The 17,206-nt window shown below is 43.0% G+C and overlaps 1 protein-coding gene across 4 annotated transcripts in view; it reads right to left on the bottom strand.

The window, feature by feature from the left end:
• Positions 1 to 17,206, bottom strand: part of LOC306981751 (neural cell adhesion molecule 2-like) — a 453,723-nt gene that overhangs the window by 159,432 nt on the left and 277,085 nt on the right. For all 4 annotated transcript variants that reach the window (XM_079581397.1, XM_079581398.1, XM_079581395.1 and 1 more), the window contains exon 2: positions 3,885 to 3,959. In XM_079581397.1, the coding sequence (XP_079437523.1) occupies positions 3,885 to 3,959 (75 nt within the window). The remainder of the gene's footprint in view (positions 1 to 3,884; positions 3,960 to 17,206) is intronic.

Below are 17,206 nucleotides of genomic sequence, written 5' to 3'. Positions count from 1 at the left end.
GTCTTTAGTCCAAACACAACTGCCGCGCATCTGCTGCAACACGGAGAATCGGGACTCAGTTTTGCAAAGGAGAGCGACATGCTTCCAAATCCAATCAGAATATAACAGGGAAATGCCGATGTTTGGTGCAAGGACTCGATGTGTTCGGCGTAATATTCCACATGAAGAAAAGCCCCTTCCAGACTCCTTGTTGACTGTTACATCTCAGGCTAATCCTTCCCCTTTATCCCAAATGTTTGTTGAGCCAATCTAAAATGAAAAGTGTTTCTGCTCGGGACAAAATGAGGCCTTCTATCATTCCGCCGCGCTGCCAATTGTTCTGCGCAAACGTCTGCTGCAAGAACATCTCGTATTGAGCAAGAGGATTGATTTCTTCCCAGACGCTTTCCCCACACTCACAGTTCAACGCGAGGGTTCACCGACGCCCGTGACTGCTGCTGATCCATATCCATGCGATGGCTGTGACATTTTTATTTTCAGCTCGATGCATCGTTTGGTTGTTAGAAAGTACAATACAGATTTGTAGGTTTGAAGCTTTTCTGAAACTAAAGAAATGTGACTTTGCGGGCGGCTTACACTTACTGTGCTTCATCAGCCTGTGTCACATGTTTCTCAGAGTGCTACATGAAGTCTTTATTCATTCCCTCCACATTCGATGGCAGTCAGTTACTATTATAGCCACAGCGGCCCTGGGGCAGACTGACCATTTACCACGTGGCTATAATATGCTGTGTATATCCTGATCTCTTACTATGTCAGTGCCCTCTGCTGGACACGTGTGGAATTCTTTCCTTTTTTAAATTTAATCTGCCCCCTAGTGGCTGGAGAGAGCAAACTGGTTATTTCTGTAAAGCCACACTGCGTAGAAATGTTACCCAATAAATACAATTGAAATACAAGACAGATATTTTCATTTTCATGAAAAATACTTTATAAATGAACAAACACTGTGTACTTTTGCTTGTGAGTGCCTCAGCTCTCCTAAGATGGTAACTTTAACGGGAGTGGGTGCGTCTCCAGCTCGTCTCCATGGTGATGTTGACTAAAGTCAGCAGAATCTGGGATTTTAACAGGTTTTTCGATTACCCACTGCAGTAATAGCATTTTCTGTGCTGAGCTGGTCAATAGGGGCATGTTTTGTACTGATGGCAACAGTATAGTCCAAAATGTTACGCAGTGTGCCTTTAAAAATCCATAACTAACTAGAAATATACCTTTTTTTTTTTTTTACACGCTCAGGAATTCAGGAATAGTTAGTTAGTTGATTGACGTAAAATCAAGCTAACATATACAAAATATTAAAACAACAGACAGGCAAAGTCCTTATAATAACTGTAGATGCTCCAGAAAGGTATTGGTCCAGATGAGCAAAACAGTCTTAAAATGTGTCTGCAGTGCAAAGTAACACTGTGCAAGTTTTCTTCAGAGGTACAGAACAGGTCAGCTGGGGAGCTGAATTTTCAGTTGGTCACACAACTGTTTTGTGAGAGGGCAATTAGAGATTACATGGATCTCACTCTGGATGTCCAGGTCCGGAGGTTTCCTTGACCATCTCCCTGCTTCATGTTTTAGGTAGTGGGAGCCTTATTTGAGTGAAGGCTATCCTGTCTTGCTCGTTGATCAGGTTGTTTAACTTCAAGGACAGGACAGGACTCGGGGACAGGTCTGGATTGATCTGAGTACACATTTTTCGTCTGGTTGAGGCAGAGACTTTGATTTTATCTTGTAGTTCTTTGAGAAATGATTGTTGTGGGCTATTTTTAGAATCAGTGAGCTCTTTGATCAGTCATCCCATTGGAGTCTTTTGTCTTATACATTAAATCATCTCGCGGGCCACATGCCTTGACCTTGAAACATGTGCTATAGTGGAAGGAGCCATGTTGAAATGTAAGGTTTTATATTGTTGATATATTAGTTATAAAGATTTTGGATATCTCGAAATAAGTCTTGAAATTTGCAACAGATTCTGGAACATTTAAACCCGTGTAAATATGTCAGATCAGATCAGAGTCTGTAGCAGCTACTGAAATGGAGATATTGTTGCAAGAGTGTAAACAAGTGCACACGCTTGTACATTCATTAGTTGCAGCTATGACCACGGCTGTCTTCTAGAAAGGAAATAAACATGTTTGGATTACAGCGTCATCTCAGCCGCCTCTCGTGCCACACGTGGATACCAAACATGTCAGTATTAGTGAGTGCATAAGTGTGGGACAGACGAGGGAGCGCCGCCATGTTGTCGTGATTTCCTGGGTTTATCTCCGGCTCGCTCGTGGACAAATCCTCCTAAAACATGGCATTGCAAAGGCAGCACATGCCAACACTTCTCTCCCTCAGAGCCCTCTCCCTCCACATATGTTTGACCCTCCTCTGTGCTCCCCCTGGTGGTGGTGGCGGCGTCGTGCTGCGTGGGCTGGCAGGACAGCAGAGGGGATAGCGGGGGGTGGCGGTCAGTGCCTGCCAGAGCCTTTCACCGCCCGCTGTGACCCTGGCACTGCCACCTGCAAAGGGCCTGCTGACGGCATCCGCATGAGCACAAACAGGAGCATGCTGGGCTCTTTAAAAAGGACACCGGGTCACGGAGCATATGGTCGCCTCGTTCAGACTCTTCTCATCTTAGTTCAATATGTATATGCCTTTGTGAGCGCAGAGGGTAAAGGGGTGAGTGGGGGCTCCATGTGAAGGGCTTTGAGAGAAACCTTATGCTGTGTTCAGCAGTGGAGCAGCTGCAGTGATATCCAACATGTGTTTGGAACCCCAAGGTTCAGAGTGAGCGCCAAAGACTGTAAATAAAGAATGGACTAAGTGACGGTGGCTTTCCCCATAGCATGCAGTGTGGGCTAACTGAAGCTCGGTCATGCTAGCAATGTGAGTTTTTGGAGCTAGTCCCTATATAAAGTCAAATAGCTGTAAGCTGGAGGGCTGAACCTTTTGTTTATGCATGTTGAGTAGCCATGTGAGCCCCGCGATTACAGCTGTTGGACTGATTCTACCAGAGCCGGACTCCACTCTAAAATCAACATGGAGCAAACAATAATAATGCTTTAGCAGAGCCTCCTCAGTGAGAGGATTTAAAAGCTACTGTGGATGCACAATCCATTAGCACTAGCCGTGTTCGCACTAGAAGTGTTAGCTCTAGCCACGTTAAGACTAGCCACGTAAGCACTAGGCGTGTTAGCACAAGCCATGCTAGCACTAGAAGTGTTAGCACTTGAAGAGCTAGCACTAGCCTCATTAGATCTAGCCGCATTAGCACTAGCTGCATACGACAAGGTTCTGACGGTACTACAAAGATGGTATGGCCTTTCAGCATGACCCAACATGATAAATTTTAGACTGTGATTCCTTTGTTATGCATATATTTCTACAGTTCTGGCTCATTTGCGATGATATTTGACTGACCAGCTGTCCTTAATGTTCGTGGCTAGCTGTGCAAAGTGACTGAACACGTATTTTGGAAATGAGGAATTGGGTGGAAATAACAAGAGCGAAAAGAAAAACATGCGGGGATGAGGGTGAAATAGTTTGTCAGACTGAAAAAGAAAGCTGGGATTGCCAAACATATTGACCTGCTAAACATATGGACCTGTTTATTGATTGCTCGTGTCACAGTGAGAGTCTAAATCAGCATAATGTGCTCCTAAAGCTCCGCCCTGGCTCACGTTGGCGTCTGACAGAGCTGTACAAGCACTAAAATGTGCGTATTATTGATTCACATGGACAGTTGGAATGTGTGATAGGAAATGTAAGATTGAAGATGATGAATGATGAGTTGTTTACCTATGAAAATCATTCTATTATGTGGACTTAATTGTGTCAGGCCTTCTACAAACGGCCGAACCAAATGAGAACAGGGCATTCCTTGTGTTGAGCTGGAGACTTACCTGTGCAGATGAAGAACTTGGACTCGCCCACGCTCAGCTCCACTTTGTTTAAGGATATGGACACCTGCAGGGCCGCTGTGGAGGAGACAAAGACAGGCCGGCGGTTAGCGTTGCGCTCGCACAAAGGCTTCCCAGTGTTTGCCGAGTGGTAATAGCCGAGAGTGACATCTAAAACGCCGGCGTAAGCTCCTTTAGCCACGGGACTCGATTCAGCCCACGTTTATCCCACTCCCATTGTGCACGTCATTTACCGGCTCTGTCTGAAGGAGCCAGTGTGATGCTGACATGCAAATATTATTCTATACAAAAGACGGACTCCATTGTAGCGGCTGAAGGAACAATTTATGTGTCCCCCCCCCCCCCTGTTTCGACTTCAGAGGAGCGGGGAAGCGGAGATTTCGATGATAGCTTTTTCCCATTAGGAGCGCCGAGTGTTTGTGACGAGCTTGTCTGTCACTTTCACAATGCGTGCTTTTCTCTCCGCCTATAGAGGTTGGTGGCAGTATATAGAGTTAACAAAGGCAATCTTATATACTCTTTACTTTCCCGACAGGAATAAACAACTCTTACACGTCTGCGAGGAGTAGGAGGGAATCAGTAAAGGTCTTCACCACACTCATCAGTGAAAATATACGTCACTAGTGCATTTATTTATACAGCTCAACAACTGCTGAATTACAGATGATTCAGATGAAGATCCAGAGACATGAAGAGGAACAAAGTGGTCCAACGGCTGTAATTTGAATCGAAACAAGAGGGGATGCAAACGTTAGCTGCATGCATTATGGAAGTGTGGCTCACTCGTTCTCTCCACATCGTCTACAGAACAATCAGTTTAATTTTCTAAAGCAAGTAAAGCTGTGTCAACAGTATTTGTAAGGACCGCATTTTCGCTAATTGTCTTCAAATGTCTGACAACAGTTATTGTGACACATTATATTCTAACTACAACACAATCCTTATTGGACATGGGCAGGAAGAGACATTTTTGAACTGTTCCAACCACATTATACGAATGACAAATGGGAATCTGATGGAACGAGACCTTCTGGTGCTCTAGCTTTAAAGTTTACAGTGAATTAACCCTTTGTGCATGAACGTCTCCTTGCGCCACAGAGATTCCTACGTGTGTCACATTGAATGAGCACATTTCTACAGCTCTTCTTTCTCATTGTTGTGATATTTTGTCAGCTGCGTTAATAAAACAGCGGCACAAATACTGTATAGTGTCATGTGATCACTGGCCTCAATGTGGTGCCCCTCGGAGACTTGATGGTTTATCCATTCAAACCCGTCCAATGCACTTTAAAGAGTAAAAGTATCGTTTTATTCCCACTCCCAAAAGCACGTTTTTCAACAAGCAAAAAGAGCACAAGCCGGAGCGATTCTCCTGAAAGACTTCATCTTCAAGCCTTCGCGCGCTGACAGAAAGTAAAAGCCGGTGTCATTGATATTCACTCACACCAGCGTCGTCCTCATCGTCCACTCAGCATAATTGAGGGTCACTTTTAGGACAACCCCCCGGATACGCGCTCATATCTGATTAGCCCGTCGCATGCACAAGCTAACTAACAATCTAATGGACGCTAATTCGCCCGACAACGCTCTGGAGCAGCGCGGCGCCCGCCAGTGATTGAGTGATTATTCGCCGGCTCTCTGGAGGCGAACGGGCCGCCCACGTTTGCCCCACAGGTGGCAGCAGAGAGGCGCCGGGAGACAAACAATCTGATCAGTGCTGTGAGCCAAGTCATGCGGGAAAACAAGCCGCACTATTGCTAGCATTCCATTGACAAAATAACAGGCATAAATGTATCGCAAAGCTGAGACTCTGACCTGCAAAGGCATCTCATGAAAAGGGGAATATGATATGAGTTAAAGGTATAAGAAATTCTGAACAGATGAGGAACGCTAAAGGTGCTCACTCAAAGTAGAAAATGCCATAAGTATGTAAAGGACCAAAGAGAAGTGAACGCAGTATGTGAAGAAGGCTTTACAAGTTTAGAAAGAAAGAAGAAATGCTTTACTGATACAACTATTAGACTGATGATACTTCAAACTCATACAGGAGCATCTTAGCTCAAGGAAATCAATACTATGGAAAATAACGCTTTAGAAACAAAAGTCAACTACAATTTAAGAGACGCCATTTTGGGTAGTTTAATATACAATACTCTAACACACTGGTTCTAACTGGTGAGTCGCGGAACCATTGTCATTGGAAGACTTTCCCAGGGTGCACATTTTTCACTATTTTCCCTCAGTAAGATGATGGAAACACTCTCTGTGCCTGTTAAAATGAGCTCAGCTTTATCTACTGCTTACTGAATTATCATTTGTCAGGAAATGACAGTATTTTGCATTATATACTGCAGCCATTCCCCAAGTCCGGGATATTGCAGCCCCCTTATTGTTCCAAAAATATCCCAATAATAATAATGTACTCTATTCAAAAGAATTAGTTATAATTTCACAGCATAAATGACATTAAAATCACCAACAATAGCTAATGAGGTACATTTCAGAAAATGTACATTTCCTTTCAAAGTCTGTGGTTTTTCAATGTACTTGTTTTGTAAACAAGCATTGGGGCCCCCCTGCAGTGCCTCTGAGGCCCCCAAGGGGGCCTGGACCCCACTTTGAGAACCACAGATTTACTGTATAACAAATCAAACTGTCGTGATGGTGGGTCCTGAAACTGTCCTAAATTAGTTGAGAACCTTTCATGTCTTGCGGACCCCTTGGATCCTTCAGTGGTACTCTGTGTACCCCCAGCTCAAGAGCTGTCGCAATTTATATAGACAGCAATCACTTAAAGCAGTATTATGTAACATGTTTACCTTAATAAATCCTTCCTGTAGTCCCTGTGGGGGTAATACCAGTGTTTATGGGATGATTGGAGGGTCTTTCATCTCCCCCTGGTGTCTCTGGCCAGAAAACCATGTTTGCATGGTAAAGCTAGCTAGCCTGATAAACCACACCTTCTTTCGTGCAGAAAGAAGGTGGGTCTGGCCACTAGGGCTGCACGATATTGAAGTGATTTGCGATATGCGATACTGCTGTGCAATATCGCGATAACGATATTATTGCGATATTTTGACTAAACACGATATGTTCCATTTTTTTCAAATTGTGTCAAAAGAAGACTTAAAGAGGGGGTATTATGCTTTTTTCAATCACATAGCACCAGTCACACACACTACAGCACACTACAATGATGACGAAAACCTTCTGTTGGTCTGTAAATGCAGTAAATTAGAATAACTGCCTTGTCTGTCTCTTTAAGAACCTCTGAGCCTTTCCGACACGCCCCCTCCACACGCTGTCTGTGGCATCAGTGGGGAGGGGGTTCTGCTGAGGAGCAGTGGTTGGTTACTCGGCTGGTGACGAAAGCTCGGAGGCGTCTCCAGGAGGTGGGGGCGTTCCTAGGAGGACTCAGGCAAACCTATCCCTAAAATGGCCGCCATCAGAGTTTTTACAGATTACTCAGAAATACGTGAATGTGCCAAGGCAACACTTCAGGCATGTTTTTAATGAGGGAATGACATAGTAACATGTCATTCAAGCTTGAAAAAGTCGATTTTGCATAATACCCCCCCCTTTAAAAAACACCCAATCTGGACCAAAACAAGGGCAGAATTTAACAAAGCTAGTAAATGTTAAACTAAAACTGAACTTTTACACATGACTTCAATGCATGAGTTTGAGTTTGCAAAAAAAAGGGTCGATCTTTAGTCAGATGAAGGCTATGGTGATGTTGCGATATATTGTGGCTTCTCGCGATACGGTTATTGCATCAGCTAATATCGCGATACGATAATTTTCGCGATATATTGTGCAGCCCTACTGGCCACGCACGGTAGACAAGTTGTTGATTGGCGGCTAAGGCCGAGCCGAACCAATCACGACCGTCACAGAGAAATGAGAAGGTTACCTCACTCGCTGCACCTCTATGTTTTTAGTTCAATTAACGTTAACATCAGCCAAAACTAATCATTGGATGAAGTAGTCAAGGATTTTGCCTCGCGTTCTCCGCGTGAGTTTATATTCACTTCATATTTGTTTAATTGGACACAGCTGTCGTCACGTCCGCTAATCGCTAATTGGTTTATTTCACTGACAATCTGTGCGCGTTAGGACCGCCCCTTCAAACTGCTCCAATTGCTCCGTGACCAGACTAACTCCCTGCATGGAATGGACAGGGAAGAGTATGGCAGAGCCAGGCAAAAAGCTAGCTGCGGGCTAACGTCACTTTAAACAGTATTTACAGCCAAGTTTGAGTGAAAAAAGTTATTTCCATTGTATAATTGGATGCACAGTAACCCTCTCCCCCTTCGCCTTTCCTGTCAGAGTAGTATTTACTCTCCAAGACAATTAATAAGTTAAAAAATCATAACTTGCTACTACATCTGCAGTTGCGCTTATGGCCTCTAGGGGGAAGAGTTACTTAGTACTGCTTTAAAAGCACTATTTATAAGTCAAAAAGCAAAATAAATGACAATACTCTCAAACCGATACATTCTATTGCAAAATATAGTTTTTCCTTTAAAAAATACTGTTCAGTTTCAGCTATTTGAGCCTGAAATAGAGGCAAGTACCCCCTGCAAAGTCAGCCGTCACATGAAAGGTTCTGCCTACACTGTGCTGTCTTTACAATCGTTCAGCTGCTCTTATAGACTTCTCCCGAGGAGAATAAAGGTCACAGAACGATGTGTGCTGATTGGATCAGGGAACACTGTGATGTGGTTTGGTCTGGTCATGTCTGACTGGTTTGAAACTGACTTTTTCCATTGCAACACACAGACTGAATGAGCTCTTATCCTTTTACCACTAAACAACAAAAGTAACACCATCAAATGAGCAGACATTGTCTCACTCACACCAGGCTTTAACCTGGTATCCAAAGGTATCCAAAGACATTTTCCATCAGAGAAGTGAGGTGAAGTTCCTTCTATGTGCCTGATGAGAAGCCTCTCTGACGTACTTCATCCTTCAGGCCACCAGGAAGTTCCTCATCAGTCTGGTCAGAGGGCTGCTATAAACGTACTTTCCATGTTTTATCAAAAAATAAACAATCGTGTCATTGTCACGGCCAAACGTGTCAAACTGAGTCAGCCAAAGAACACGTCTCAGTGACCTACGATCGAGAACTTCTCCGTGTGGACCTAATGCCTGACTGGAGGTCTGCACATCTACATTGCTGCTCCAAACCAAAGCCGCCGCTCGCACCACCGGAGCCCTGGACCACAAACAAACAGCCATCAAAGAGTAAACACATGATCAGACTGAATGAGAGAACAGCTCCTGGCATCGGTCCATTTCATATGGAAACGCACTGAAGACGCCCATTAATCACGTGTATTTAACCCCGTCACCTTTCAACCCCGCCCGCCTCCGCCTCACGGCTTAAAGCTGTGTTCAATTATGAATCGACCTGCTGCGCTTTCTTACTGAAGATCATTGATCACAAAGAAAAGGTGAAGCAATGAATCACTGAAGACACATGAGAAAAAATGTAAAAATAATGCACCATGTTTTAGTACATCAGCGTGGTTCACAATATAATGCTTTAAGGAAAGGTTTGTCAGACTATATGCCAGTGTGATACTGTATCTCATTTGAAAGCCAAGACCTTCTAGTTTCTAAAACTATGTGTAAGATCTGTGTGAGTGAAAGACAACTTACATCACATTTGCCGTTCCTAACTCTAATCATAACCCTAATCCCTGATCCCAAACCGAACCCCATGGAAACAAACAGGGTAATGAACACACACGACAGTTACTTTGTGTAAATGCGTCAGATTTAGCCATGTCTTCCTTTCCGTCCATATTCCTCATACATTTAAGAAACAGTTAAGACAACAGAAAAGACAACACAGTGAACGTGACCGGACATGGGCGAGACATGGGTGAGACATGGGTGAGACATGGGTGAGACATGGGTGAGACATGGGCGCATTGACATTTTCAACATAAAGACTCGTCTAATCAGGTTTCCTCTTTCACTTACACCTGTACGTTTAAATTGCCTCTCCTAAACCGTGCAGAAACATAAAACAGACTGGTTTTCACGTGTAGTCCACATGTTTTGTAGAAATGTGTAGCGCTGACACAGCGCCCCCCTCGGGTCGTCAGGGCAGTGCATTGGAGGCAAAAAACGCGGTTTAAAGTCAAATGAACAGGTTAAACAACCCTAAATGTGTAGTGAATGACTTCATTTTGGTCCAGACAGTGCTTTAAGTGGGCCGTTACGCACCAGTACGCAGTACCGCCACTTCCAAAAATAGCTCTTGAGCGTACTCAAGAGCCAAGCGCCAAAAACGTGCTTTTAGCGACCGGTGCGTTCACGTGCACATCTGTTTTAATCCTTTGGCTGCTCTGCTGCTTTTCAGAGCGCCCTTCACAATGCACGCTTCCTACTTCGTCCCACCGTGAGCAGAGACTACATTACCCAGACACCCTTGAGTTGTATGAGTGAAGAGCGCGGTGCGTCACTGTAGCCTCTGTAAACAACTTAACGTGATGCTCGTCCACACAAACACGAGGATCCCGGGGAGAGAGTGTGAAACGCAACCATCGCTGCTCAGTTAAAACACAATGAACACTTATGCTCTCCTGCTTCAGAGGAGTAAAAGAACATGGCTGGCTGCGTTGGCTGACCCCACCTGAGCACGAGAGCCATGTGTCCCGTTTGGCCTCGTAGATGCGATAAAAACAAAACAAAGCGGTAAATATGGATTGAAACAAACTTCTGCAGACTGAGCTGAGGCGACTGCAGACAGACACAGCTCAAACAGTCTAAGACTGGGCTTTCATTACTGTTGTTTATTATGCAGATGGACGTTCACAAAGCTTATTTTCTTTGCATTGGACTGTCATCATCAGTGATGTACCTCATTGAACCAAAGTTCATGAACGCGTTCATATTTTGGGCAAACGTGAACTGAACGCACTGGATTATTATCCAAAATCCACTCATAAAACAGTGACAGGCTGACATGAAAGAGCATAACACTAAGTGAGGAGGCCATGATATGTTTGACTCGTGGCTGAAGTCAACTTTCTCCAGCTCTCCCAAGGTTGCCAAAAATGCACCTCAAAATACTTCAGATTGTTGCTTTAAGATATGGAATATAAAAATATTTCCTGGAGAGGGGAAATATACTTTACTATACCTTTTTCACCCCTGATCTGTTTTCATGCCTGAATAATAGCTCGCAGCAAAAAAACAACAAAAAACTATGAACTAGTTAATTTTTGGAACTATGAACAAACTATTTACTATAAACAATTATGAACTATGAACGAACTAGTTCATTTTGAAATTTGTGAACTGAACTTTGAACTAGTTCATGTAGAAAATGAACTTTCCCAACACTGGTCATCATGAGTTGTTTATTTGAGCAGATCTGACTAATTATTGTGAAAACATGATATAAATGATACAGTCCAGCGTTATTACTACATCATTTATACTGTAATAATGCTGGGGGAAAAAAAAAACATAGTATATATAGGCCTCATTTTTGACTTTTTTTTGAGGGGGGTGGGTGTCTTGGCAAAACAAAGAGCACCGGCACTTCTTTTTGTCCACTTAAAGCACTGGGTCCAGATGCTTCTTACAGGGCATCTGGCAGAGTTCATTTTCACCTATTCAAGGCTTATTTTTTGTATACTTTTGACAAATGAATGAATGATAGATTTTTTCTTTTTTTTGGTCATTTCTGTCTTTGCACATTACCGTTCGATTGCCTCTTTAATTGGATTTGAAAACACGATGCACCACTATTTGTTTACACGCCGGCGTCAAGGCTCCCGGGCGCCGTTGCTAACAACAATCAGGCATTTGTTTTTTTCTGGAGGGAAGAGAATGTTTTTGGGCACGCGCTCACCTGCTTATTAGACACTGGGTCAATATGTTATGACTCTGATAGCAATTATCTGCTCCAATTATGAGGCGAGCCGAGGCGGCCGCGGGAGACAGCAAACACAGGCATTGATTGCTAATGTGAGCGCGTCGATGTGGCAACGACGGGCTTTCCAACCACGCTCAACAAAACGTGCTGTAGATCCGAGAACTCGGACTGGGTCAAGAGGCTCCACGATGGGATCTGCACTCAGACTATCTTAAACTGCCATCGACGAGGAGGACATTGAAAAATGAAGCCTGCCATGACGAGAATTCTCCTCATTTAGACTTTTGACAATGCTACACCCGTACACTCACCGTAGTGTGTGTGACCAGATTATCCAACTTAAAAACTGGGACACAATTAGGGAATATGCTGCAGAGGTTTGTCCCAGGCTGAAAGGTAAGTAACTGTAACTTAGTAACTGATATATTATGGGCCAACTGATATACAGTGTAAGCCGAATGCCCATCTCAACTGCGTATGTGGGTCAATCAGGCTCCTATTTTCGGCCCAAACAAAACCACTCGGCCATTGAAATGTGTGAGCGAGTTCAAAGTATACTGAGCCAACTGTAAGGCTTACGGAATTTGAGTCTCAAATTGGAGTCAAGTTTCTTTCAGATATTTATGTTGTCAATATCTGGAAAGCGAGGGAAAAGTCAGGACAGCTCCGTAGGCAGAAGTGGACCATAGTGGACCATAGTGGACCATAGTGAACCATAGTGGACCATAGAGGACAGGGGGACGACAGGACCTGGGATCAGCCTGACACAGACACCACCACTTTTTAAATCATTTAAATTCGTCTTGAAATCACAGGGAAAAGTTTCTAAACGGTGTTGATGTTAAACATAGTGGGTACATTTCCGTCTGTCAAATTAGCGATCGATTAGTTATGTTGTTCCATCAGATCACCCGTAAATAATAAAATAATAATAATTTAAAAAAGGATTTTGTTTACTGTCCACTTCCTTATTGACAAAAAAAAAAAGAACTACGTGTTTATTTCTAATTCCAGTTTAAATGTCGACTTGAGGCCACAGTTTCAGACCCTGCACTTTGTCCAACAGTCGCCTTCAAGGGTCAGAAATGTTTTTCTCCCATAGTTTTTCCAACTATGTGAACAAAGACAGGACGTCACTTTTGAAGCATCTCTACATATGAACAGTCGTTCAGTTCTTTCAGTTTCTGTCTCTCTCCGTACGCAGCCGAGGTTGTAAAAATAAACTTTATGCTAATATCGTAACAAGCTCCACGGTGACGACAAAAACACTTAATATCATCAACTTTCCAGCGGTTAAAACGGTCCAAATCAGAGCTTTCGTCGTTGCTTTACGCCAACTATCAATATTGTTTGGTAGCCGAAATAAATTCCATAATGCAACGGGTGACCCGAGATGGGCATTCGGCTATTCATGGGCTAATATTCATATGGGCCAAATTCACTCATTTTCAAACAAAGTTGGCTATTTCCAAGACTATATTGGCCAAAAACCGGGACACCTGGGATACATTCTGGGTGAAAAGAGTGGTTTTGGAGAAATCTATTGGAACATGGGACAAAGGGCTCAAAACTGGGACTGTCCTGGGTAACCTGGGACATCTGGTCACCCTTCAGTGGTGCCAGCTACAGGCAAACAAACCTTGAGACGGCTCGGAGCCGGGGGAAGAAAGTAGCAGCAGCGGAGAAAAAACCCTGCACACGTGGGCCTCTAAGAGCACCGAGACTCCTCCGAAAGAACCAAAACATACAGGTCCCAGCAGCAGCTCGCCCAGACGAAGACTCGACAAGACAGAATCAGAGGCAGATCAGACTGAGGCCGAGATGGGAGACCTGGACAGTAATGAAACACTGGTCAGTGATGTTTGTCTCCTTACACACAAGCAAATGGAACCAAACACACCCAGAAAACGCCGGCTGAACTGGGCAGAGAAATGGCTGAAAACACATTGCAGACAGAAAAAGAAAAGAACATAATGAGAAATTGCTGCCTTTGTTGCTCTAAAATATTTGTTTCAGATGTTTTTAAAGTTGTTCAATATATTTCACAGTTACATTTATGAAGCAGGATGTTTTAAATATTTCAAAGCGTTGTGAAATGACGCTGAAAAGATCTGGTTTACAAAGGTGTGATTTTCTCCACTTTCTGTCTAAAAAGGAATGTCTTTGATGAAAACTACAGTCGTTTTTTATTAAAAAGCCAATTCAAAAGCAATAAACCTATAATAAAATACTTTAAATAATGAAATTAGAGCCCATGGAGCCCACTGCAAAGATTGTTGAAAATCTTGTGCTATGTTTTTTTACTTTGTCCCCTCATCGAATATACCAGGAGTTGTGTTTTGCAGCACCTTCTGATACAAGTGGCACAAAGCGGAGCAAGAGAGGCGGCGTGGTTTATGGAGAACAATGGGAGAAGGGTTTGAAAAAGACGAAGGCTATTTGCAGCACCAATCAAAAGCCAAGTCAAGGAGAACTCCTTTGAATAAGCTGTTTTCCATTGACGTACACCGCAAGTCGCTGCGAAAAAAGGCTCACGCGCTCCAATATGTGGTCGCTTTGATTACAGTGATTCACTAAGCTTCTGTAATGTCCAAAGATCCAGTGTCGCGTTCATTTTCTTTCCCACAAGATCATGGTTTGATGATGGGAGAGTGTGACCACCGCCTTCTCCAGCACATCCTAAAGATTCTCTATGGGGTTAGGGTGTGCTTTAAAAAGTAAAGCTGCCTCTTACTGTGAAAGACTGAGACAAAATACTGTATATTGCAATATAACTTCCTGGGCGGACGTAGGAAAGAGCGTGAGAGTGTTGTTATGTACCGAGCGAGCTTTCCAATTAACAGCTCCGAGTATTGTGTGTAGAAGTGCTGAAACTCTGTGACAGGTGCAGACACTCTGATACAGTACGTACGTTTCTGACACTAAAGCTTTCGTTTACCCTGTCCCTTATCCTATACGTCTATAAATGGCAGGAATCACAAGTCAGTGCCTCATGCGGCTTTTATCATAAACTTTCCACACAACTTGTTTTTCTTCCACGCCTCTCTACATCTAATCCATCAACTTCTCTCACAAAGAGCTACACCTTCCTGTCGGCCTCCAGTTGCTCTGATCTTTACTTATATATCAGCTAGTCTCCACATTTGATATTCTGAGATATTATATAGTCCCTATAACCCGTCACTCAGTACAGCTGTAGACCTGCACTACATAGACCAGTGGTTCCCAACCCATTCCAAAAACTATGGCCACTACAAATGTATAAAATAATGAATGCTAAAAATAATTTCAAACAAACTGCAATTGGAGTGTTTGATGCACCCGGACTCCTTTCTTATATTTGATGATATTTACTCATGACCCTGGCTAAACGAGACACAAACTCCAGGCCAATACAGATCGAAACTGACCAAGGATTTACTGCAAAACCAGTGGACATAGCTAATCATTTTAGCTCATACTACGATGAAAAAATAAGACTATTAAAATCGAAAATGAGTCCCGGAGACACATCCTCATCATCTACTCTCATTAAAGATGTTATTGTGGGAGATAAATCATGTTCGTTTGACTTATCAACTGTAACTGTGACTAGAGTTGAAGATCTTCTCAACGCTCTGCCTGACAACGGGAGCACTGGCTTGGACAATGTTGACAGCGGATTCTTGAAACTTGCTGTCAAACATGTATCTAAACCATTATGCCACATATTTAACAGAAGTTTAGAAGGTGGTGTTTTTCCTTCTCAGTGGAAAGTATCTAAAATCATCCCCATACCTAAAAATAAAAATAGTGTTTTTAATGGACCTAACAGCAGGCCCATAAGCATACTACCTGTCTTAGGAAAAATGTTGGAGACAATAGTGTGTGAGCAGATTCAAAAATATTTTATTGACAATCATATGCTAACCCAATTTCAGCATGCATACAAACCAGGGCATTCCACAGCCTCCGCGCTTGTCCATATGGTGGATAACTGGTACCATGAATTAGACCATGGCAGCTCGGTCGGTGTTCTGTTTTTGGATTTCAGCGCCGCTTTTGACCTGATAAATCATGATTTACTTATTGCAAAACTGAAATGTTATAAGCTGTCCACGAGATCCTTGTATTTTATCAGAGATTATTTAAACAACAGAAGCCAACAGGTCTTCTATAATGGTTCCTTGTCTGTACGCTCTGATATCCGTTGTGGTCTACCTCAGGGCAGCTGTCTCGGCCCGCTCCTCTATTCAATCTACACAAATGATTTGCCCTATGTCTTAGATAAATCATCAGTCGTCATGTACGCTGATGATTCTACAATGTTTTATTCTAATTCAAATGTTAATGAAATATCAAATGTATTGAATAAGGAGATGGACATCATTGTTGAGTGGGTTGCAAACAACAACATGATTTTAAATGTCTCCAAAACAAGATCAATGTTAATTAGTGGCAAGCAGCGACGACATAACATTCCTCAGCTGGCATTAAGAGCGAGAAACTCTGATCTGGAGCAAACTGATCAGATGAAACTTCTTGGCGTTGTGCTGGATCACAATCTGTCATGGACCCCACATATTAATCAAGTTATTTGCAAAATGGGCAAAGGCATAGCAGTGATCAGAAGGGGCTCCTCCTTTATGACCCCGGCTGTGAGGAAAATGGTGGTACAATCCCTGGTTTTATCCCACCTTGAATATTGCTCTATCGTGTGGTCTGCTATGAGCGAAACTGACTCATCACGACTCCAGGTCATGCAAAATAAAGCTGCCCGTCTAGTGCTGGGACGTCCATACAGAAAAAGGATCACTGATATGCATCAAATGCTGTCGTGGCCTTTGCTCCAAATTAAAATACAACACAACCTTTTGTTATTTCTAAAGAAAAACATTCTGACTGGTCAACCTCAATGTTTGTTCGAAAAATTAAAATATGTCAACCAAACTCACTCACATGGCACGCGTCGGGCCTGTGGAGCGGACTTGGTTCTACCTCGTCCTAGGACAAATTTTTTAAAGAAATCTGTCTCATACAGAGCCAATGCACTATGGAATGAGCTGCCAAAGGAGATCAGGGAGCTCCCAACAGCACAATCTTTTAAGAAAAAAGTAAAATGCTTAATGAAATAATGCATTTTCAATATGCTCTTGAATGTTTATATTTTATCGATGAACTACTGTCTTATGTACATTTTTATATTCTGCTAAAATTGCTGTAAAACACTGTATATTTATTCATTGTAATGTCTCACTGGCAATTTTCCTTTTTTAATTGGAACCCCAGGAAGATTAGCAACCACCATGGTGGAAGCTAATGGGGATTCCAAAATAAATAAACAAATAATAAATAAACAAACCCTTTGACCAGACAAAGCTCTGAGCCTCTGCAATAGAACCGCTGTAATGACTGTGTAGTCCAGTGC

Source organism: Gobius niger (assembly GCF_951799975.1).
Source record: "Gobius niger genome assembly, chromosome: 23".
Classification (NCBI taxonomy): domain Eukaryota; kingdom Metazoa; phylum Chordata; class Actinopteri; order Gobiiformes; family Gobiidae; genus Gobius; species Gobius niger.
This window is presented reverse-complemented; position numbering and strand designations above follow the sequence as displayed.